The 21,379-nt window shown below is 42.3% G+C and overlaps 5 protein-coding genes across 5 annotated transcripts; 3 read left to right on the top strand and 2 right to left on the bottom strand.

Annotated features, from left to right (window-relative positions):
• The first annotated feature begins 283 nt into the window (after window positions 1–283).
• K444DRAFT_615744 (uncharacterized protein) lies at window positions 284–796 on the top strand. Its single transcript, XM_024880786.1, has one exon. The coding sequence runs from the start codon at window positions 507–509 to the stop codon at window positions 669–671; it is 165 nt and encodes a 54-aa protein (XP_024734199.1). The 5' UTR covers window positions 284–506; the 3' UTR covers window positions 672–796.
• Window positions 797–5,960: 5,164 nt separating this feature from the next.
• On the bottom strand, window positions 5,961–7,441 carry K444DRAFT_535106 (FAD dependent oxidoreductase-like protein; the record flags this gene model as incomplete). The annotated part of the gene is made up of 2 exons (XM_024875263.1): window positions 5,961–7,130; window positions 7,178–7,441. The coding sequence occupies 2 exons, from the start codon at window positions 7,439–7,441 to the stop codon at window positions 5,961–5,963; spliced, it is 1,434 nt and encodes a 477-aa protein (XP_024734198.1).
• A 1,393-nt stretch (window positions 7,442–8,834) lies between these two features.
• Window positions 8,835–9,875, top strand: K444DRAFT_632411 (uncharacterized protein; the record flags this gene model as incomplete). The annotated part of the gene is made up of 2 exons (XM_024883476.1): window positions 8,835–8,850; window positions 8,905–9,875. The coding sequence occupies 2 exons, from the start codon at window positions 8,835–8,837 to the stop codon at window positions 9,873–9,875; spliced, it is 987 nt and encodes a 328-aa protein (XP_024734197.1).
• A 195-nt stretch (window positions 9,876–10,070) lies between these two features.
• On the bottom strand, window positions 10,071–11,931 carry K444DRAFT_632410 (FAD/NAD(P)-binding domain-containing protein; the record flags this gene model as incomplete). The annotated part of the gene is made up of 4 exons (XM_024883475.1): window positions 10,071–10,941; window positions 10,995–11,153; window positions 11,345–11,605; window positions 11,636–11,931. The coding sequence occupies 4 exons, from the start codon at window positions 11,929–11,931 to the stop codon at window positions 10,071–10,073; spliced, it is 1,587 nt and encodes a 528-aa protein (XP_024734196.1).
• Window positions 11,932–18,727: 6,796 nt separating this feature from the next.
• On the top strand, window positions 18,728–20,857 carry K444DRAFT_594203 (uncharacterized protein). The gene is made up of 6 exons (XM_024878341.1): window positions 18,728–18,792; window positions 18,861–18,943; window positions 18,991–19,222; window positions 19,278–19,643; window positions 19,692–19,920; window positions 19,972–20,857. The coding sequence occupies exons 1-6, from the start codon at window positions 18,790–18,792 to the stop codon at window positions 20,613–20,615; spliced, it is 1,557 nt and encodes a 518-aa protein (XP_024734195.1). The 5' UTR covers window positions 18,728–18,789; the 3' UTR covers window positions 20,616–20,857.
• Window positions 20,858–21,379: the final 522 nt, after the last annotated feature.

The raw sequence follows: 21,379 nt of genomic DNA, 5'->3' as shown, positions 1-21,379 counted from the left end.
TCATGGTCGCTAAGGTGATTGTCCAGACTGAACTAGGTATATTGAGTTTGCTGCCTGTGCTGCCTGATAGGACAGAGCGAGGATTCCTTGACTGTGTCTCAGAATGGCTGTAGGCACATCACAGTAGTTGGGAAGTATTTGGAGCAGTGACAAAGTGCAGTAGATGCAGCGAAGCAGGGGAGGCATGTAGGGGATGTGAGCAGACTTGGACTGTAGGATGGCTCGCAATTTAACGACTTTTGATATGGCCCGTGTGGTCAGGTTTGTATATGAAGGAGAGCACGGCTAGGCAGGGGTTGGATTTTTATGGCTAGTAAAGGACATTGGTTTTCCTGCCATTGCTCATTCAAGCTAGGTCCAATGAGGTCAGTACCTCGAATCACCCAGCTAACCAAGAAGTATATCCGACCACCACAACTCATCATCATTCCATCAAGCACAATCCTTATCAAGCTCTCATGTCTCTGCGTAAACTATCTTCCAATTCCACAAGGGTTGTCCCCACAATGCGGTTCATCAATCCAATTGCCCCAGCAAACGCATTTCTTATTGCATGTCTGAACGCATCTGCTGCCATCTCCATGGATCTCGATTGGCGTGGCGAGGATAGGTGTGAGGAAGAGGGCGAAGGTGAGAAGGGTGCTGGAGGGTTGCATCGCGAGTACAGGTAGAGTCAAGTTACTAAACTTGGGAGAGTGGTGGAGTGATAAATATTGCTGAGACTTTGATATGACTTGTTGGAAGAAGAGTATTATGGATGGAGAGGATGTCTTTATATGAGAAGATTGGAATTTAGGGTGTGCACAGACGGAGCTTTTGAATATAGAAAGACGGGCATTTTTTAGTAGTGTAAGACATTAAGAAAAGGAGGTAAGCACACATAGCATACTACAGTCGGTCCGATCCAAAAGCGAGAAAATAGTCGCCATTTTGCGTCCAGTGTGTCAAAGAATTAATCACATTAATCATGATTAGATTAGATTAGAATATGATTAACGTAATTCAGATTTTTTTTGATTAGATTAGAATAATTAATCAGATTAATTATGATTAATCTGATTAATATGTCACGTGACTATAGTAAATTAACTTTTACTTAATAATTATTAAATAAGTAAGGTACTTATTAAGCAGCCCTAATTAAAATATGGTAGGGCTTATATAATAATAGCTAAATACTAATTTTCTATAATAATAACCTAATTATCCTCCTCACAATCTTGGTTTTTCTCTGTTTTCTTCTCCTTTTTCTCCTCTTTTTTAGCTTCTTTTAATTCATCTTTAAATATTCCCCAGCTTTTTAAGCAAGCTATCATCTCAAAAGTACTCTTATTAAGTCTATTACATAGTTTAGACATAATAAGAGCATCTTGAGAAAAGAATCTCTCGCTAGTAACTAAGAAAGCTGGAATTCCTAAATATTTCCTAGCTATTAAAGCTAAAACAGGAAATCTAGTAGCATTAGACTTCTAATAATCTAATAGCTTAATCTATATATATATTAGTACCAATATATTAAAAAATATTAAGGAAATATTAGGTAATTATTTAATAGAATTTAAGTAAATTTTACTTACTTTCCTATCTTCTCTCTTTTCCTTCAAATAAGTTACTAATTCGTCTTCTATATTAGAGGACTTATTAGTAATATATATATCTAAGTCATCTTTATTGGAATCGGCCATATTAATATCCGAGGAATTAGATCTAGTATAGGATAAATTATAATTATATTTATATCTAAATATAAAATTAGTTATTAATTTATTAAAGAATAATTAAAGGAATTACTTATATATTATAATTGGTCTTTAATCTATTATATATATCCGAAGATATATTATTAGATAAGCTAATACTAGTTAATTCTTCTTGTTTAATTCGAGGATTAAGAATAAGAGCCAAATATAAAGCTTTACTTTTATTATCTAAAATACCTGTTTTAGGATAATATTTTCGAAGCTTAGCTATACCCTTATTAATAATATCTGTAAATACTTTGTTCTATTAAATATTAGTATAATATTATTAATAATATAAGAAGAATTTAAAAAAAAGACTTACTTTAAATTCCTTTTTAAAATTTTCAAGTTTATTATATATTTTATATACCTCAGGTATAATATAATATATAGTCGGATAATTTTCGGCTTGTAACTTAGTCGTAGCTTTAATAAATATTGAAATTATATTTAAAATATTATTTAAATAAGTAATTTCAATATTAGTTAAAACTAATCTTTTATTTTTAAAAGCCTTTGAATTAGAGCTATTAATAACTACTTTAATAGCTTTATATATATATAAAAAATTCTTTAATATATAATAAGTCAAAAACTACTGTTTTTTTGATCTATAAATAATTAGTATTAATTAATAATTAATAATTAAAAAATTAAAAAATTAAAATTAATTACTTACTAAGTTGAGGAAATCGAGTATTTTCTATATTAAAAGCTTTAATTTGAGCTTGTGACGGCGGGATCGAGGCAATGGTACAAAGGCTCAAAGATCCAGGAAAATCCCATGTATTAAGAATACTAAGCTAAGGAGAAGAAGGAGAGAGAGAAGGAAAGGGGATAAAAGGAGGGAAATACTAGCTAAAACCACTGAAACGCCGGCTAGCTAGGTGAAACCAGTCATGTGATAGCCACCCCCCTTTGGCCCCCAGCCAGCGCCGTCACAGAGCTTCTAATAACCGTCGGTTTTCTTGGTTATATTTAAGACCTATAATAGTCTTTCGAACCTTTCTCTAAATTAATAAATCTATAATTTATTAATAAAACTCTTATAAATTATATAGGAAACTTACTTATTACTTGTTCTCTCTCTTCTTTTTCTCTATATTTAAGTTCTTCTATTTCTTGCTCGTATAAATCTATAGAATAAGAGGTATTATAATTGTTCTTAATAAGAGCTTTTAAAATATCTTAAACTACTAAATTTAAAACATGAGCTATATAAGTAATATTTCCTTAAAACTTAATGTCTTTCTTATTATAATGCTTTATAAAAGCCTTTAATAAAGTATTATTTGAGCTAGTATTATCTCGAGTAATATTAATTTAAAGTTAGTTAATAATAATTTTAAATAAAATTAAAATTACTTACCTAGTTATATTATATTTAATATTATATTATTTTAAAGTTTCTAATAGAATAGAAAGCATATAAATACCAGAATATATATCCTTTAAGTCTTTTATAGCTAGTAAATAAGATTTTAATATAAAATCTTGATTTATAAAGTATTTAAAATTATATTAGTATATTATATTTTTAAAAAAGAATTTAATTAATAACTTATTAACTTATATAGTAATTCCAAGAAATGCCTTTTAATTTATAAAGGTATAAACATCTAAAGTAATAGAGAAGGTTCCTTGAGATTTAATATTCTCTTGTAATTCTTCTTTAATATTTAAACTCTTTTTAATATAATATAATTTAAGCTTATTTATAAGAGTTTTTAAATATATAGTAGATACTTGACTATAAAGTATTAGTATATATATAAATAAAGAGATCTGGAATAAGAACTTACTAATTTAAATAAGATATAAGCTTTATAAAGCTTAGTATAGTAATAGCTCGAAAAGAAATATTATTATTAATAATAAAGTTTAATAATAATTTCTTAAAGTAATTAGTAGTAAAGCTTTCTTCTTTCTGTCCCGATTACTTATTAAAAAGGATATTTATAGTTAATTAAGAGGGTTAAATAGAAGCTTTGCTTTCACCTATTAAATATATTAGTAAATCTAATTTTTTATTAAATATTAAATAACTTACTATTATTCTTACCCTCTTTAAAGGCCTAAAGGTTTATAGATTCATAGGAATATCGAAAATGGGTATAATAATTACTCGAAGGAGTATATATTCGTTAATTTATTCAAGTTTTACTATTATATTAATTAGTAAATATTTAATTATAAATTAATATATTAACTTACTTATATCCTCGAACTAAGTATTTAATAGTATATATATAAGTATCTTTGGGATCCTTTTATATTAGATCTAATATCTTTCCTAAGTAACTATATTTAAAGAGAGAGCCTTATTTATTAAGTGGTTTTAGCTTAAAATCAGGGCTATTTTGAGCTAAATTAAGCTTAATTAAGGATCCTTAAGATATTTTCGAGTATATCGAGTGTAGGTAAGTATATTTGTAATAGAAAGTTTATTAATAAGAGTGGTAGTTAACTTTTTATATATAATTAAAGTATAAGTAAAAGAAAGAAATCGAGGAAAATAGCTTATTTTTATAGAAAGTTCTAATATTCTAAGGATTTTGATACTATTCTTTTAATTATAAAGAATTTCTCTAATTCGAAGATTCCAGTTCTTTGATTTCTAATCTCTATCTATATAATTACTAATATTACTAAATACTTAAGTCGAGCTGGTTCTAGAAATTTCGAGGAGCTTCGGGAAGCTTAGCGAGCCTTGCTAAGCACTAATTGGGTGGCGAGGTGGCGCTAGAGCGGGAGCGGGCGGGAGCTTTACCCGATCTGGCTAGTTAAATCACGTGCATGGGGCACGTGCCCATTAATTAGATTAATCAGATTAATTATGATTAATCTAATTAATACGTGAATAGAATATGATTAATGAGTTTTTTTCGTGAATAGATTAGATTAATGGCCATTAATCTAATCTAATCATTTGACACACTGTTTGCGTCCACAGTAATTTTTAACCACAACCGCGACTAATCAATATTATGTAATTAAATTATAGAGAAAAACCAGGCAAAGAAATCCTATTGATCAGATTTTCAATGCGATTCGTGGTTAATTAGTAATTGGGTTTCAAAGTGCACGGATGGTTTTACTTTTTCGATTTTTGACCATACAAAAACGCGAAGTTATTCCAGGAAAGTCACGTGTACCTAAGTAAATAGTATTAAACTTAGACTTATAAGGCCTTACAAGGACCCTTAAGCTTCTATAAGCTTAGTATATATAGTAAGAGCTTAAATTTTGAGATTTACTACTAAAAAGAGTATAAAATATGAAAAGTCTGTGATTTTTAATCACGTGCGACCTCGTATAATACCAGGTCTGTTTTTTTACGTATACAATACGCTAAAATTTCTATGCGAGCTCGTATAAAAATGACTACGTGCTTTGTAACCCCCGCGATATTAAAGGTATTAAAAATCGGATAACGGGGAGTTAATTACTATGAGATATACAACAATTCCGATTAATACGATTTATGTCAATTAGTATTTTGGTAGACTTTTTTCATTTTGTCGTTTTTGGATCGGACCGGTTGGTACGAAGGTGATATTGTGTTACCTTAGAATAGAAGCTATGAGACACACGAGAGGCACAGCTCACAACACCGCTTGGATAAATTGCAGGTGTTAGTGTTTTTGAACGCTATGCCGCTTGCGGTAGTTACATGCCCACGTTTATGGGAGAAATTTGAGCTTGGCCCAATTGCCACTCGAGGGAATAGCAAGCATGGGTAGACGGAAGCTGGAGTGAACGTCAAAGAGGCGCATACGGAGGCGCCAGTGGATAGAAAGGGGGCGAAGACGGAAGCGGCAGCGGATTGCAGAGATGTAAATGCAGGTGTTTGATCGTGGGAACCATCCGCTCTAACTCTGCCCCGCTGTTCAGATTTCGCCAGCATGCGACGATGTAGATATGACGTCCCTCCACTGCAGAGAGCAGGTGGACTAACACAACGAAGGAACCACCGGCGGGAGTATTCTGGAACATCATTTGTTGGTTGGTGGTGCAGGATTTACCTCTCGCTCAAGAGAAATTGCATGCAGATCTCCATTGAGATCATAAGACCCACACGTGTAGAATAAAATATCCTGGAGACAGCAGACCGGCAGCTCATGAAATGAGTAGAAGATCTTTTGAGAACGAGGAAGCCGTACAACGTTCATTAGATCTGGAATGCAATTGTTTTGTATCGACTGTCTGAATTGTTTGTCAACGGAACCCATTGGCATCGGCAATGTGCACCTCGTCAAACGTCCTTGCCCGCTTCACTCGTTCCTTGGTCAACTCGTACGCCGCCGGTAAAAAGACGTCCTCCATCGACGTTCCCATCATCATATCGGCTGCGGCTTTAGCACTCAAGGACGTATTGGGCATGCCATGACCAGTAAAGCCAGCACAGATCCACAACCCCTCTCCACCCCCGAGTCCTAAATCCTCACGCACTTCTCCAACCCAAGGCTTCTCGTCACGGCTGTATCCCATGATCCCACTCCACTCATAACTTGCTTTCAACTCCTGCCCATCATTTTTCAAATCCAATACTTTACTGAGTTCTTGTCGAAGATATGTTGCGGCAGGAGGATCGATTTCAGAATCGTCTGATACGCCAAGGCCGGCACCTGAAGCATATGATCTTCCACCTCCGAACATAAACTCTCCTCCGCTGCCATGGCCAGAGAAAGGCCTTTGCACAAGGTAGTCATCTTGATTGATATTCTGGTCTCCATTTCCGAGGAAGCAGTATGTCTTGACGAGTGGTGGGTTATTTGTGCCTGGCGACATGTCTTTTGGTGGAAGAAGGCTGCTCATCTCACCTCTTACTGGAACAATGAGATCGCTGAATTCAGGGAGCAGATGCGATGTATATGCGTTGGTGGTTAGAAGTACTTGTTTGGCGGCGATCATACCACGAGATGTATGCACGATCCAGGGTCCATCGTCGGTCTTCTGCAGATGGGTAACTGGAGTATTGGTTTGTAAATTAAATGGCGATTTGGAGGCATTGTTCAATTGTAGCAAGTTCTCCAGAATCCAAGCAACGAGTTTGTAAGGCCAGAGACTGGCGGCGGGCGTCTGAACAATCGCGCCAACTGCAGACGGGGTGCGAAGATCTTTCAAAGATGGGGATACTGAGTCTTTGGTAATGATTTTGGCTTGCTTTACTACCCCTGGGTCCTTCTTGGAATTCTCCTCGTACATCTGTACAGCGAGATCGAACATTGGCTTTGATAGAAACGAGTGAACAACAGAGAGACTTCTCCAGTCGCAAGGAATGCTGTGTTTGGCGACGCGTGCCTCCAGAGTCTTGAAATTTTGCAACTCAAACTCTCGCACATCGGGAGGTAGAAAATATGCTCCTGGGGCACAGTGGCCTCCATTCTATATTTCATTCAGTTGGGGTTCTGCGGCGAGGAGAGGAGACGTACACGGCCTGTTGCTCCCCAGCATGCTTCTCTCGCCTCTAACATCACGATCCTGAGATCCTTTCCTCGATCATCTTCCCGAAGGAAGTGTGCAGCACTGGAACCAGATATCCCACTTCCAATAATCACGACGTCTGCTTCTGTGGGCAAGGATGCTGTGGTCCGATGCCCGAGAAGGATCGTGGAGGGGTCACTGTGCCAGAATGACTTGGTAGAATTGGTTGTAGGGAGGCTAGCTTGGCCAGAAAGTGCCGCACCACAAGTCATGTTGGTCTGTCTGATTTTCTCGGCCCCTGAATGGTGTATGTTTGAGTCCAGCATGGTGTGTAAGCTTGATGAGGGCGAGGTCGACGCCTTGTGCACCACTTTAGGGTTAGTGCACGTGATGCGGGGTAACCTATAAAGTTTCAGAAGTGGGATTGAGACTTGAAACATAGTCAGAGATTTTCGCAGGTGAGATTCTTACACCTTGTGTCGATCTCGGTTGTCCTCCTCATTTTTGATGATTGTCAGTTCATTACCTCAAAAACGTTCTGCTTGGTATGTCCGCACCTTAGCTCCTATTCCAGTATCCAGACATGTTCGCTCCTCCGCACTCGAGAGATCGTTGTATATGTACAACTCTGCGAAGTGCTTTGTACGTATGCACGCGATACAGTTGTGCAAATTCTCTGAGTAGCACTCTCCTGGGACTGTGTAACGTTCCGTTTGCCCAAGCTCTTACCTCTCTTTCTGACAAGCATCTTTCCTTTCGGGCCGTCCAAGGCACGGTCCGAGCGGGGACCAGTGACGTGACAAGGTTTAAAATCTCATCAGCATCTCATTGGGAAAGAGAACGCTTCCTTCCAAGAAGCTTGGGTTTCGGCCGATCACCTGTTTTGAAACGGTAAAATGCTTTGATCTGATCATGGATCCCGCTCCTGAAGCTGTCTAGGGGCTGAGCCTCTCTGCGTTTCAAGCTACCCGCCGCCACACAGGCTGTTCTCAACGTACCAAAAGGGGCTTCTTGGCATGGGATGCCGAACTTTAAGATTAAGAGGATTTCTCGAGCACGGGCATTTATCAGTTATCTGGTTGGGTCATATTCACCAAGCCCCCATTGAATGTTTCGCCGATCGTGCGTACAGAGATGATTTTGTTTGATCGATAATTCTACTTCTAGCATGATTGCTTTGGCCACTTCTCAATGTTATGGTCAAAATGGAGTTACTACAACGGATACAGCTTGCGATTCCGGATCCCTCCCGACGTTTTGTTGTCCAGCAGGATATTCCTGCTTGTCAAATGGACTATGTGGAAAAGCTGATTCCCTCCAAATGGGCTCTTGCTCAGACCAGGCTTGGTCTGGGGGAAGCTGTGTTAAATACTGCCGTATGCCAAAATTCAGACGAAGGGACGAGCGTAGACTGACTTTCGTGAAGCTGCTGGGTCTAACAACATCGCCGTGTGTAAACCACGGTCGAGAGGGAGCTACTGCTGTGGGAATGATCAAAGCTGTTGCTCTGGAAAAGATGGCTTCCGACTGGGAGCCCTCGTGCAAGCCAGCACAGTCCCATTTACAACCCTCACAGGGTCGACTTCATCGACTACAAATGCGGCGACAATAATATCTAGTACAAGACTTTCCTCTTTAATATCGGTGACGACAGCTACAGCAGTAATGATAAGTTCAACAGGTATGTCCAGGAATATGTCGCGTCATTAGGCCCCTGTAACTGATATCCCAGCAGGCTCTCTTACAGCGGTCCCAACATCATCCGCAGTGAAGATGCCATCGAGTGGGGGAATGAAGACAGGTGCTAAGATTGGGACAGTCATTGGAGTAATTGGCGGATCTGCAATCATCGGCTTCCTCTTTTACTTCTTAATCTTCCTTCTAAAACACCGAAAGCAAGAAAAGTATAACGCCCAGCGCGTGGCACAGATCCAAGCCAAAGTTGGGAGGACCTTTAGCTCTGACCACAGCGGCAACGGAAGCTTCGACAGACTAGAGTCGAGAAGTTTAACAGCTGGCTTCGACATCTCTCGGTCGGCGACACCGAACTTGAGGACAGAAAGCGAAAGGCGGCCCTTACCTCCTCTTCCTTCCCAGTACGATACGGGTACTCAGCAATCCTACGAACCCTATCAGCATCTTTCGCGGCCATTGACTCATGAGCTGCGAAACTTGGAGCCACTGACTATTGCTCAACATACGCAACTTCCGTCGCATTATTCATTTTCAGGCCCGCCCGTAACAAGTCCTGTGAGTCCTACGGATATGGTGGCCCCTCCTCGAAGGGCGACTCCCGTACAAGAATTCGCCGCCGCGCAACTTCCCTCACATTTTTCGTTCTCGGGGCCGGCTGTCACAAGCCCTGTCACAAGCCCAACGGAGGGCTCCAATGAGCCACCTCCAAGGTTGACTCCCGCTCAACAATACGCCGCCGCACAACTCCCTCCGCATTTTTCGTTTCAAGGGCCGCCTCCGCCTGTCACGAATCCCGTCAGTCCCATAGAGGACCCGACTCGGAGACCAGCTGGAATACAAGAGATGGCTGCTGCACAGCTGCCGTCGCATTATTCGTTTTCGGGTCCGCGTAGTGATTTTGTAAGGCCCGTTGATGTTCCTGCGAGGAAGATGACTCCTGCACAAGAACTTGCATCTGCGCGTTTGAGGTCGAATATGTCGCCAATGGGATTGGCGGGAATGGATGATTAAAAACACCTTGAGCATGTTGAAGAATGGAGGCTGAGATCCTAAGTGGACTAGGTCGGCTTGAGGCCCGAAAGGAGTTGTAATGTAATAACGTATCTAGATAATTACGCCATGTTTGAATACCCAAGAAAAATGAAGCTCTAGCTCCATCTATATGCTTTGTTCTTGTGAGACACGGCCTTGCCTCTGCTCTCCATATCATCTCGTCTTCTTGTCATCATCTTGTTGGCCGAGACGTTCCAAGAACTCTCCAATAATGCCTTTGTACACAACAGGTTCATACGGCTTGAACCATTCTGCCATCCACCCCTTCAGACCCCACCATCCAAACACTCTGTTCGCACTCCGCTCCCACGCCAGACGATTCCTGTCTGTCCTGACCCCCAGATCTCGCAGCAACATATCCATCCAATCTCTTACCTCCAGAAGCGCAAGAGGTATGTTCCGTCTCCCAGGATATCTCCTCTTCATGAAAGCACTGACTCGCGCGACTTCTCGATTCATAGCATCCTGGTCGCTAACAAGTCTTTCTAGAGGAAGAAGACCCTCTAAGTACGCGACACTCCAGAGCGCGTTGATCTCAGCAAGTGATGTTTGCTGTACGTTCCCGAGCTTGCCGAGGAATACAATATTGCGATCTGCAGTCAATGAGGGTGGAACGAGGCTCCTGAATAATCGGAACGGCGTGTACTCGACTTCTTGCTGGGTATATTTGTATGGAAGGTTGTCGAAAAGTGGATAGAGATCCAGGATCTTTCGGTCTTCAGATGCATCCAGTTCTTTCCAGTATTTTTCTTCGGCTTCCGGAAGGGAGTCCCAAAGAACAGGTAGGCCAAGCTCGGCTTGTAGCTCGGGACTGAATATTTGACCGGTTATGGGCTCCCAACCTGTGGCAAAGATAACGGCATCGGCGTTGACCTGTGACTGATTCGAGAGGTGGAGGATCTTCTCCTTCATGGAAACAATGCTAGCTCGAGCCACGTGAATCTTCTCGCCTTGATCAAGAGCGTCGAAGACACTTGCATCCCGGTTATGGACAAGGGAAATGCCTGCCTGACTCCAAAATAAACTGACAGATAGCTGTTAGATCTGGACAGCTCCAAGTGACCACGTGATACCTACTTCAATATCTTTGGCTTCAACAACCTTCCATTCTCGCTCTTCTCATACCGATCCCCAATTCGATTGTTGGTCGTGCTTTGCCAGAACCACTCGAACAGCTTCTTGCCCCACGCATTTCCCCCGCTCACGACAAATCGATCCCACCAGTTTCTCGAATTGCTGTATATAGTAGGGAAAAACATACTCGTGAAACGGGTATAGCCGATTTTGGATGTAGATACTCCGTTTGGAAGTTGTGTTCGCATCAGCATGGCTGGTCCAGCCCCCTCCTCCCGAATCAGCCAGTGGACATTCTTCCCAGCCTTGTGGGACAAGGAAACTGCTTCAAATGAGGACTTGTTCCCCCCCACAACAGCAATGGTTTCAATGTCCTCGACAAGAGCTCCTCTGAGCGTTCATTGACGTCTTTGGTGTGAAAAGTTTTCCCCTCAAATGCTGAAATGTCGATATTCGGCAACTTTGGAACAGTGAAGTGTCCAGTGGCGACCATAAGAACATCGCAAGTCAACGTCTGCCCTTTTGCTATTACGGCCTCGCCAGACCTTTTCGTATAAACCTTCCAACCCCTCCCTTCCTTTTCAACACTCGTGACCTGGGTATTGAAAACGCATCTACGCACGATATCAAACTTCTTCGCATACCTTTCGAGATACTCGTGCACAATAGGGCCCGGAATGCTGCTCCATTCGGGAATATCAAACTCTTCACTCATCTGTAGGTCGGAGAAGTCGAAAGTTGGGGTCGCACTGTCGGCCATGAGATTTGAATGCACTCGTGACCGGCTCCATACACCGCCAACGCTGTCATCGTCGTCGATGACTGTCAGTTGGATGTCTGGTACCATTTCAAGGTACGTTTTGGCCGCTGCAAGTCCATGGATCCCAGCTCCTATGATGATGACGCGGCGGCCGGTTGATGGCTTCGGATTATAAGCCATCTTCAAATGTCTCAACGGTCGGCGAGCTCAAGTTAGGAAGGTGGGCGGGAAGCCTTCCCTAAGTTGAGAGCTGATTCTCGTGATATTTCACAACGTGAACGCATCGATAAGCAAGTGTGACGGCCGACCCTTGACAAGCGAAGCCCAATTGCGGTTAGAGTTACGCAGAAGTCGTCAGGGTTGCTGACAGACAGCCTCAAATTTTGTTAATATCAATTGACATGGATCACTACTCTCCTTGAAAGTTTCTTGTGGAATAATATGATGATACACTGGGGCAGAAAGATATACGAGTGAATAAGATATGTCGGAGAGAAGAAAGAAGACGTGGCGAGAATCGGCTCAACGTTAACTCCGTTACCCCTGTCGCCCTGTGGGGGCAGGCATAAGCAGCAGACGTCGATTCAAATATGCATGCGCCATCAAAAAGCGACTCTGCTAATAGGCCATTACAAAAGAAAGAATACGTCTAATACAAGCTAATAGGCATGTACTCTCTTCTGAAATCGTGTACCTGGGTAATTGTTAAGAGTCACGTGAACCTCACCCTTCAGGTTAGCTTTGTTAAGCGAGAAATTTGATATTCTTAGATTGCGGTCGCTCATTCTTTTCTCATTCCATCAACACCTCATTCCCTGCCCTCCCCATTCACTTCTGTCTCACCCTACAATTGCTCATGCGCTTCACTCTTCATCTTCAAGTTATAAATAGGCCCTCCTGGAACCCACCACTCAAGTCTCAAGCAGCCTTCTTGGCCTGGCAACGGGCTTGGCAAAAATACCTGAGGCATCGATACCGGTATCGATACTGGATGGTATTAGTCAGGTATCGCAAGAATCGATAGTATTAATCGTTCGGTGGTTCTCACCTCCAACTCTTTTAGTACGCCTTGTAGGTGAGGGATAGCGATACGCAACGAACAGCGATACGCAAATCTGAGATTTTAGTGGGAATCTCTCCTTTTCTCCCTTTGAATTCTCACAACACAGCGTAATAAAATAGTGTCTAAGTATTGGGAATTGATCCCAAGGTGTAGGCCCTTTAGCTTAGTAAATTTTAAGTCTAAAAGATTAAGGCGTTATTGTGATGCAAATCTGCCCCATTTGCCCATACAAATTTTGGTGCGATTTGCGTATCGCTGTTCGTTGCGTATCGCTATCCCTCACCTACAAGGCGTGCTAGGCGAATTGTAGGTGGGAAACGCCGAACGATTAATACTATCGATTCTTACCCCAAAAATTAACTCTTTCTTTTATTATTTAAATTATATAATAATATATTATTATATAATTCCTTTAATTTCTAGTCTTTCTATTAAAAGAATTACTTATTATTATTAATAAAAGTTAATAATATCTCAAATTTAAAATAGCTCTTGTATTCAAAGAATTAAGCCCCGTATTCGTATTTCTTATTAAGACACTTATTATAAGCGAGCCTTACGAAAATTTCAAAAGCTCATTTTTCTTAAAATAGCCGCATTGAGATAAGTTTTAGTCTAAAATATAAGATAAGTAGCTAAATAGAAAGCCTAAATTAAGTAGAATATTTACGCTACCAAAGGTTTTCTTATAAGAGAAGTGGTTCTAAAGTTAATTGCAATTAAAGGGGGGAATTGGGTTCTGGGAATTAATACTTGTATTGATACTATCAATACCTGACGATTCTGGCATCGATACCTATCGATACCGGAAATTAAGGAATTTTTGCCAAGCCTGCCTGGCAATTTGCGGGCGCTCAAATGGGCAGAGTCGTTGATGGAAGCGTGCATGATTTGCCAATCAATGAAGAGGATGGCACCATAAATTCAACCTCGTGATTTTATCAGGTCGTACAGCAGCCTCCTTGTATCAGCAAGTGCTTTTTACAGATGCAATTCCCGGAATGTGGGGGGCTGGGGTTATGCGACACCAATCAAACAACGCCTCCAGAACTGCGGCTCATCTTTACGTCATCCAAGAGCAAATTTAGAATTGGTTGTTTAGTGATTGTTCTGTTTGTTCAGCTCAAGTTTCCTATTTTGAGTGTTTTAACATATTAATATCATGGATTTGGATACATATTGCAAGTTTCGCTCGCAACTCCAATTTTTGTGTTGCGCTACTCAACAAACAGGCTGCCTTCCCTTCTCTATTTACTTTCTTCTATGTTCTTTGAAACGAGTTGGCTGCTTTGTTTCCCCATTCCACCGCTCTAATCTTCGTATTTATGGCGCTTCGCTCGAAGAAATACTTCTCTGTTTTACCGAGCAGGAGGCTCGAGAACAAGAATCCGGCGAGAAACTCCGAAGATAGTCAGTTAAAGCATTGATCCTCTAGATTCTGTTAAAAGAATTTTCATTAATGACTTAACTTAGGTTGGAAACGATTAGACGGACCTTGTTGTAACCAAAACCAGGCGGAGTCATCGAATGGTCTCGGAAGATCTACCAAACTCCAGACGGGAAGAATTTCAACACCTACATCGAACCGCAGATGTGTATTCATGGCTATCTCTCAAGGAGCAATAGGCAGCTAGCGTCTTTGCTCGTCTTCCGAGTGCAATTTGCCTGCCTCCGCAAGCACGGTTCCTTCAAGCGCGTGCATCTCCGGGTTGACTTTGAAGATTCGTGGGGAATTGAGCCAACAGCAAGCCCTGTGATTATTTCTCATGCACCATTCGAACTGCAGCGTCAGAGCATCACTGAGATAGATGTCCAACAGACGGATGGGGTGCAGCATAGCATATTTGCAAACATCAACCTTGCCGGAGGCAAAGGTGGAGCAAGCAAGGCGGTCTCCCAATCAAAGGTTGAAAACTACAAGGATCTATATTTTGGCAAAGGTGTTTCTGCATCTGTTACAAATGAGAAGGGAACTCATTCCGGCGGTCTGGTTGAATGTCAAGCAAAGCTCGAATCCGCACGCGAAGGACGATGCAGGTATCGAGTCGAACCATCGATTCGCGGTTCTCTTTACCCAAAAAGATTACTTGGACTTTCAGGCGTGACTCCATCTCCTCGTAGATGTAGGCTGGAGACACAGAGTTGAAAACCGTTCCTCTGGACGAATGGCAGTCTCGGGAGAAAATCCGAATCTAACTTTTTCTTCCGCGATTCATCATTATAAAGGAAACTGTACCGGGATTGATCGAAAGAAGCTTGGAAGATTCAAAGACCGGACAGAACTGAAATATCTCACACTTTGAGTCATCGATGTAGCCCTTCCTGGAGGACTTCGCGGACGTTTGGCGTTTTGAGCCGATTAGTGATCATTTACTTTTGTCGCCACTGCTTTAGAAGGCACTATTTTCAAACCCTCCATCCCGCTTCATTGTTTTATCTATTATTTGAGTTACTCAAAAACAGCCCTGTTCGTACCTCCGTGTTGCATTATTTTAAGTTTTACTATTTTATAAGTTTAGACAAGTCTCATGAGACTTTTGTTGACAACGTGGACCCGCTTCGCATATTCTTACTCTTCGAACTAGATCTTTCTGGGTGCTAGCTTGCTACGATGCTTTTGAATACCCTAGACAGCTCTAGAGCAGGCAGTTGTTCTGCCTATCAAAATCCAATATGTGATATTTTGAGCCATGGAGAGTTGCACGCATGAAAGAGGTACTTCAAACTTCGACAAAAGTGGAAATATACTAAGTGGTTAAGTCCTTGGCGGGCTAAAAGAATGTCTGATCATCATCCTCCGCATAGTACTGGTGCAACATTTTGTAGCGCAGCCTGCTCAACACTCGACCTTCTCTTCAACCCCAGATAAGGTTCCGCCCGATTTTCGGCACATGATCAATAGGGCCTGGTTTTTCTACTGCCTCTTTAAAGCCCGTGCCATCCTCCTCTTGGCAAGATTGTACTCAATGGCCCGCTTCTTAGCAGCGGTTGATTGAGTGAAAGCGATAGCTCCGCCGAATGGACCTTAGAATTGTCAGTATAGCTGAAAGTGAGAGCATTGTTAGGTACATATACCGGCGGGAGTAGCATTTTGCAGCTTCGCAACACACACATTTGTTGCTGCACCAACAGTACCGGAGCAAGTCATGCCAGCAGGCATTTGCATCTTGACTGGGAAATCAGTGGTGGTTGTAGTTGAGATTCCCGCTACAAGACCTGGCACATTCTGTGTGACCTCGGCTTTCTTAAAAGCAGCTACATCAGTGCCACCAGATGTGGCGTCCACCATGGCTGTGAATGGACCAGCTCCGTCTTGGTTGATTTGATGAAGGGTCATGCTGATCTCTCCGGAGTCTGTGGTTGTAGGAAGGCCTGATGAGGCGCCAACGCCCGCGCAGGCTGCAACTCCTGTTTCGGAGGTTCCAGCTTGCATAAATCAGCTTGAGATATCCGCCAGGAAGACTGGAATCGGATATACGTACCTGGTGTCTTGACGCTTCCAGCAGCAGCCTTTCCCCCGCCGAAAAGTTGACGACGATATAGGCTGTTCATTTCGTGGATTTCACGGGCAGTGACGTTGCCCGAAGCTCCATCCATGAAGACAGCCATCATCTTTGTAGCTGTTACAGGTCCACCGGCTTTGGTTCGACCCATTGCGGAGGCTTTGGCAGTGCCCAATTCGTTCGCTCGGATGACGGCAGTATCGTCTTGCGCACCGCATCCCGCTGATGGGCAGTCCCGAGGGGTTCCATCGACGACTGTGAGACCGGGCATTGTCACGCCTTGGTGGGAGTTAGCTCGGATCTTGAGAGAGTGCTATAGGGAGACTTGCCATTTGCACCCTTGACCTCGGTGATGACACCGTGGGAGAAGACGGGAGTAACGGCAAGCACCGCGCAGAGAACGGCTGAAGTGTATTGCATCTTGAAGTCTGTGATGAAAGGAAAGAATAAAATTTGCAGAAAGAATGTGAGATTGTCAGGACGGCCGGCGCCAAAAGTTTCACGAAAAGAGGATGGATGAAATGAAATGATTACTTGAAAGATAACGATCACAGTTGAGAGGCAGTCAAGATACTTTATATCTCTGATCGACATCACGATCGTACATCAGTTGATGCGCCAGTAACTTGGCGATCTTTTCGGGAAATTTCTCGCCGAGGAAATACGAGGTTCAGAAACTCGAAGCATTCTTGGTGGAGGTCTAATTGTCTTGTTCTTTTGGACAAGATTTGACCTCAACATATCAAATTGCACTTGGCAACTATCGTCTCTTGGAAGTTTTGCTTGGAGAACTCTTGGGTGCGGAAGCCCCTGGACGGCTGCGCCACTGAACCCTAGATGCCATATAAGGACTTAGAAAGCTTTCAAGTCTTCGCCAATGGATATCTCTTTTATCTATGACGATGTGCGAGTTGAGCAAATTTCTCAACCAATTCTGCCGTCTCAAGTCTGAAAGCATCACCTCGGTTCATCTCAATCGGAAAAAGTTGATAGATAGTACATAATTCACAGCTTCATTTACCGACGTCCACACTCTCCAGATTTCTTTTTTCCGCTGGGATCATGCAATGCTTCCAACCCGGGATGCCGCAGATCTCAAAACGAGATCGCCTTCGCATTAGCTCCGGGAAGCCAATCGTAACTCCAGAACACCTGCACCGATCTTCAGAACATTGGATGTTTTCGTTCCTCTGTTGTTTTGTTCGTGCGCAGTTTCGCGTGTTCTGCTTGTGACGATGGTCGTTTGGCTAGTGACCCGGTCTTGCATCCGCGTAGTGCAGACGATGAGACGAATTGAAGACTTGGCGGAGGGATTCGAATACGAGAGCTTCCATACAAATCTGTGGATTGGGGTGCGATGTAATAGGGCTCCGAATGATTTTTGCTGGGCCATTTGCTCCCGTAATGAAGTAGACATCGGTACTCATTCGCAGGGGCGCAGAACATGATCTCCTCAGAAGCCCGGGTTTGGGGGGTTGCTTTTTATTTATTTAAAAACATTTGAATTCACTTGTTTCACATCTTAACATATACAAGTCGGAGGGCCATTTGTGGTTTTGTCTAAAGCACTTCCCCAGAGAGTGCGTGAGCCTCTATCTGAATGTCATGAACCCCAAATACTCCTATCATTAAATGCTATATACCCAGTCCGAGATGGTACTTTAGTTCTGTATCGAGTGAACCTGTCTGCCCGACATTGTATTTGACCCGCTGGTGTCTCAAATATTGCTCAGTTCCAGATCTGGTAACCGTTCCCTCAAAGTACTATTTCGCCCAGGAGTATACGGTACTCCAAATATGATTGCTATGGCTCCTGGAACTTGATCCTTCAATATTGTTGACTGTTGCTGGAAAATCAAACTTCCAATCAGCCCGAGGTTGACGCTATTCGGAATAAATGGTAGCAAGTCTGCGGATGCATATGCAGCAGAGAGGAGAAGAAGTAGAGAGAGATTGCGCAGCAGCCGAGATGAGAAAGTAGGCCCTTGGTTGTGATCAATTAGTTTCCAAGATCAAAAAGGAGGAAATTAGAGGTTTAAATTACTTTGCCCTTGATTTTGATCGTCGAGAGTTAAAGAGAACAAGCGCGGCTGTCGTCACAGACTATAGCAACGAGAAGTTTCCAAGCGCGAATTCAATCTACGGCTGTTCAATTAATTATGTTTCATACACAACTGAAGCAATCTCCCAACCTCCCCTGTATTTCTCCGCTAAGGTTCCAGTCACAATAGTCGAGAGACCTGAGTACAGCATTGTCACCCAGCAAAACAGTCGAAAATACGAGTCGGGGGGGTCAGTTTGGTGGGGAGCGACGCTTAGTCAGCTCTGAACCAACCCTATGGGGTTAGTGTATTGGTTGCCATGTTGGAGCGGGCTGGACCAGCCGCTCAACCAACTTCATATTGCTTCCCAACTCCAACGATCTCATCCTTTGCATGCTTGAAACGTAGTTACTTGAACTGAGCCACTGCCATGGTCTGTTTCCTGTATTGAAAAATATCTCTATTAGGCCATATTGATGCTAACCGCCCAATACAAATCAGACATCTGTAACCGTCGCTGTCATGGCTGCACCGAACGCGAACTGGTTGCAGATTATCAGCGACCCCGAAAATGCGAATCTAGAGTTGTTGCCTATCATCAGGGTGCTGGTTCAATACTGATCTCTGTTAGCATTGTTACAGTTCATGGCATGAATGTGTTCGGTTCCGATGGCCACTCCGAGAACACCTGGACAGAGGAAGAGTCGAGGACACACTGGCTGAAAGATCTCCTGCCCGAAATCCTCCCGAGAGCTAGAATACTAGCATACAAGTATAACGCGAATGTTGTATTTAGGTCATCAGCTGCCGGTATAGAGGAGCAGGCCCGCAACCTACTGCATTGCCTCCATTCAGAGAGGAGAGTCAGTCAAGGTAATCGCTATTTTGTCGCGAAATCAAAACTAATTTGAAGAATAGGGATCACAGGCGGTCCGACCTCTTATCTTCATTACGCATAGCATGGGCGGAATTCTCGTGAAAGAAGCCTTGGCAACTGCTTTCCACGATAGCCAATGCTACTCGATGCTTTGGGTCTTCACGTATGGCATCGTTTTTTTTGCTGTTCCTCATAAGGGCTCCAGGCACGCTGCGTGGGGGAGGACAGCTGCGCAAATAGTGCAGCTATGCACTGGACAGCCTAACGAGAGCTTCCTTGGGAGCGTTGAACAAGGCTCTAACTATAATATCCAACTTAATAAGAGATTCGAACCTTTGCTCAACGCATTCAAGTTCCTCAGCATCTGTGAGACGGTGCCGGAACGCGTTGGCATTGAGGTTGGACTTGTAAGTCTGGTGCTTTAAGGTCAATATAGTTCTAATGCAGCAGGCAAGATCGTCCAACTGGACTCCGCTAGTCTGGACCTGGATGACTCGCAAGAAGTCAAGTTATATCCCAACCGTACTCACAGAACAATATGCAAATTTGCTAGCAGCTCAGAACCTGAATGGCAACAGATTTCCGGGATTCTGGTTCATGCAGCTGCTTGCGCCGTTAATTATACCGCTTACAGTCCAACCATAAACGTGCGCCAAATGACAGTGATGCATTCGGACGGTATAGGTATGTTTAATAGTGTTATTTCTACAACACTCTACCTAACTAGATCACCAGACACACCTGCAGGTCTATACTCTGTCTATGAGGCACAGCTCACCATTGATACTGTGAAAAGGCTCTTTGACCAGCTACATAAGGAAGAGGATCTAATAAGGAATGAAGTTCGAGAAGTTGTTTCATGGTTTTGGCCCATTCTTGTCATGCTTGGATTTTTCACTGGGGGTCTTATCTTTGTTTTTCTTCCGACTTTCTTCCTCCCGCGCGCAAGCACTATCATGGACAATGCAGAACATGCCCGGCAGTCTCAGGAACGACTTATTGAGTTCCAAAGACAAGGTATTGTGAGACTTGATTCTCAGAGGGCTAGTGTGCTAGCAGCTATTGTCGGCCTTCGGCCACTTCTTGTGCATGGAGAGTTGCCGCCAAATGTACTTGCACCTAGGATGGAAGAGGAACTTTCCCAGCAAGCTTTACGAATTCTCAGGGATTTGGAGAGGCGGTACCGCATGATATCTGAGGAAACAAGAAGGCTAAGAAGGATTGAAGATGGCCAGAGAGAGGCGCAAGGTATGGACAATCGGCAGCTCTTGGAGATGATCGGCAGTCGTGCACAAGAGGAGCGAGATATACTGGAAGCGAGGCAGGCAGCTGCGCCGAGTGAGGATACCGAGGACGAAACTTGTTGTGTTATACTCTGATTTATGGGGATAGAAGTGTTACAACCTACCATAGTAGCCTGAGGCTCGGGTGTCTGGCGGACATCACAGAGAACTCTATGGCATGTGATGAGGTCACATGAAGGTCACGTGACGGATGGCTGGATCTGAGGAACGATCCATGATCCAGGATCGATGGATCTGCTAGATGATTAATAGATTACTAGTGTATAAAGGTTCTATATAATCTCCTTATAATTCCTATATCTTAGATAGAAGTCTCGTATTTAACTTAATATAGTATTTATTTATATTTAATAATATATTATAACTATAATATTATTATAATACTCAGATATTACAGAAATACCCCTGTTTACCTAATTATATTTATAAAGCCAGAGTTAGACCCGCTTTATTACTATCCCCCCCCCTTAAACAATTACGAGTGGGTCCTTTGGTAATGCTATACTAAAACTTCGTCAATATCCTCGAATTAGGAAATATCAGGTGCTTTCGAGAGCTGCTATTCGTTATAGACCCTTGATTGCGTGCCTTTAGTAGTGTGAATTGTGGCATGAGAGTGTAGCGAATATTGGACCCACTCGTAATTATTTAAGGGGGGGGATAGTATAAAAAGGCTAATAATTTCGGGAGTTATATATATAACTATTATATATCTTATATATAATTATAATAGGTATATATAATAGTATATAGACAAGTATTAGATATTATAGATCTAGCTTCCTATTTTAGATAAAGCTTGTAATTGGAATTATACGGGTAATCGGAATCATATAAAT

The sequence above is a fragment of the Hyaloscypha bicolor genome, assembly GCF_002865645.1.
Source record: "Hyaloscypha bicolor E unplaced genomic scaffold K444scaffold_117, whole genome shotgun sequence".
NCBI lineage: Eukaryota > Fungi > Ascomycota > Leotiomycetes > Helotiales > Hyaloscyphaceae > Hyaloscypha > Hyaloscypha bicolor.
The sequence above is the reverse complement of the archived record's forward strand: the minus strand, read 5'-3'. Positions and strand labels throughout refer to the sequence as shown.

Excerpts from the sequence above, each read along its gene's own strand:
- K444DRAFT_594203 (XM_024878341.1), top strand. Across the intron at positions 18,944-18,990 it reads CCCGAAAATGCGAATCTAGA|CATTGTTACAGTTCATGGCA; the intron begins GTTGTTGCCTAT and ends GATCTCTGTTAG. Across the intron at positions 19,223-19,277 it reads GCCTCCATTCAGAGAGGAGA|GGATCACAGGCGGTCCGACC; the intron begins GTCAGTCAAGGT and ends TTTGAAGAATAG.
- K444DRAFT_615744 (XM_024880786.1), top strand. The coding sequence starts at position 507 with ATGCGGTTCATCAATCCAATTGCCCCAGCAAACGCATTTCTTATTGCA.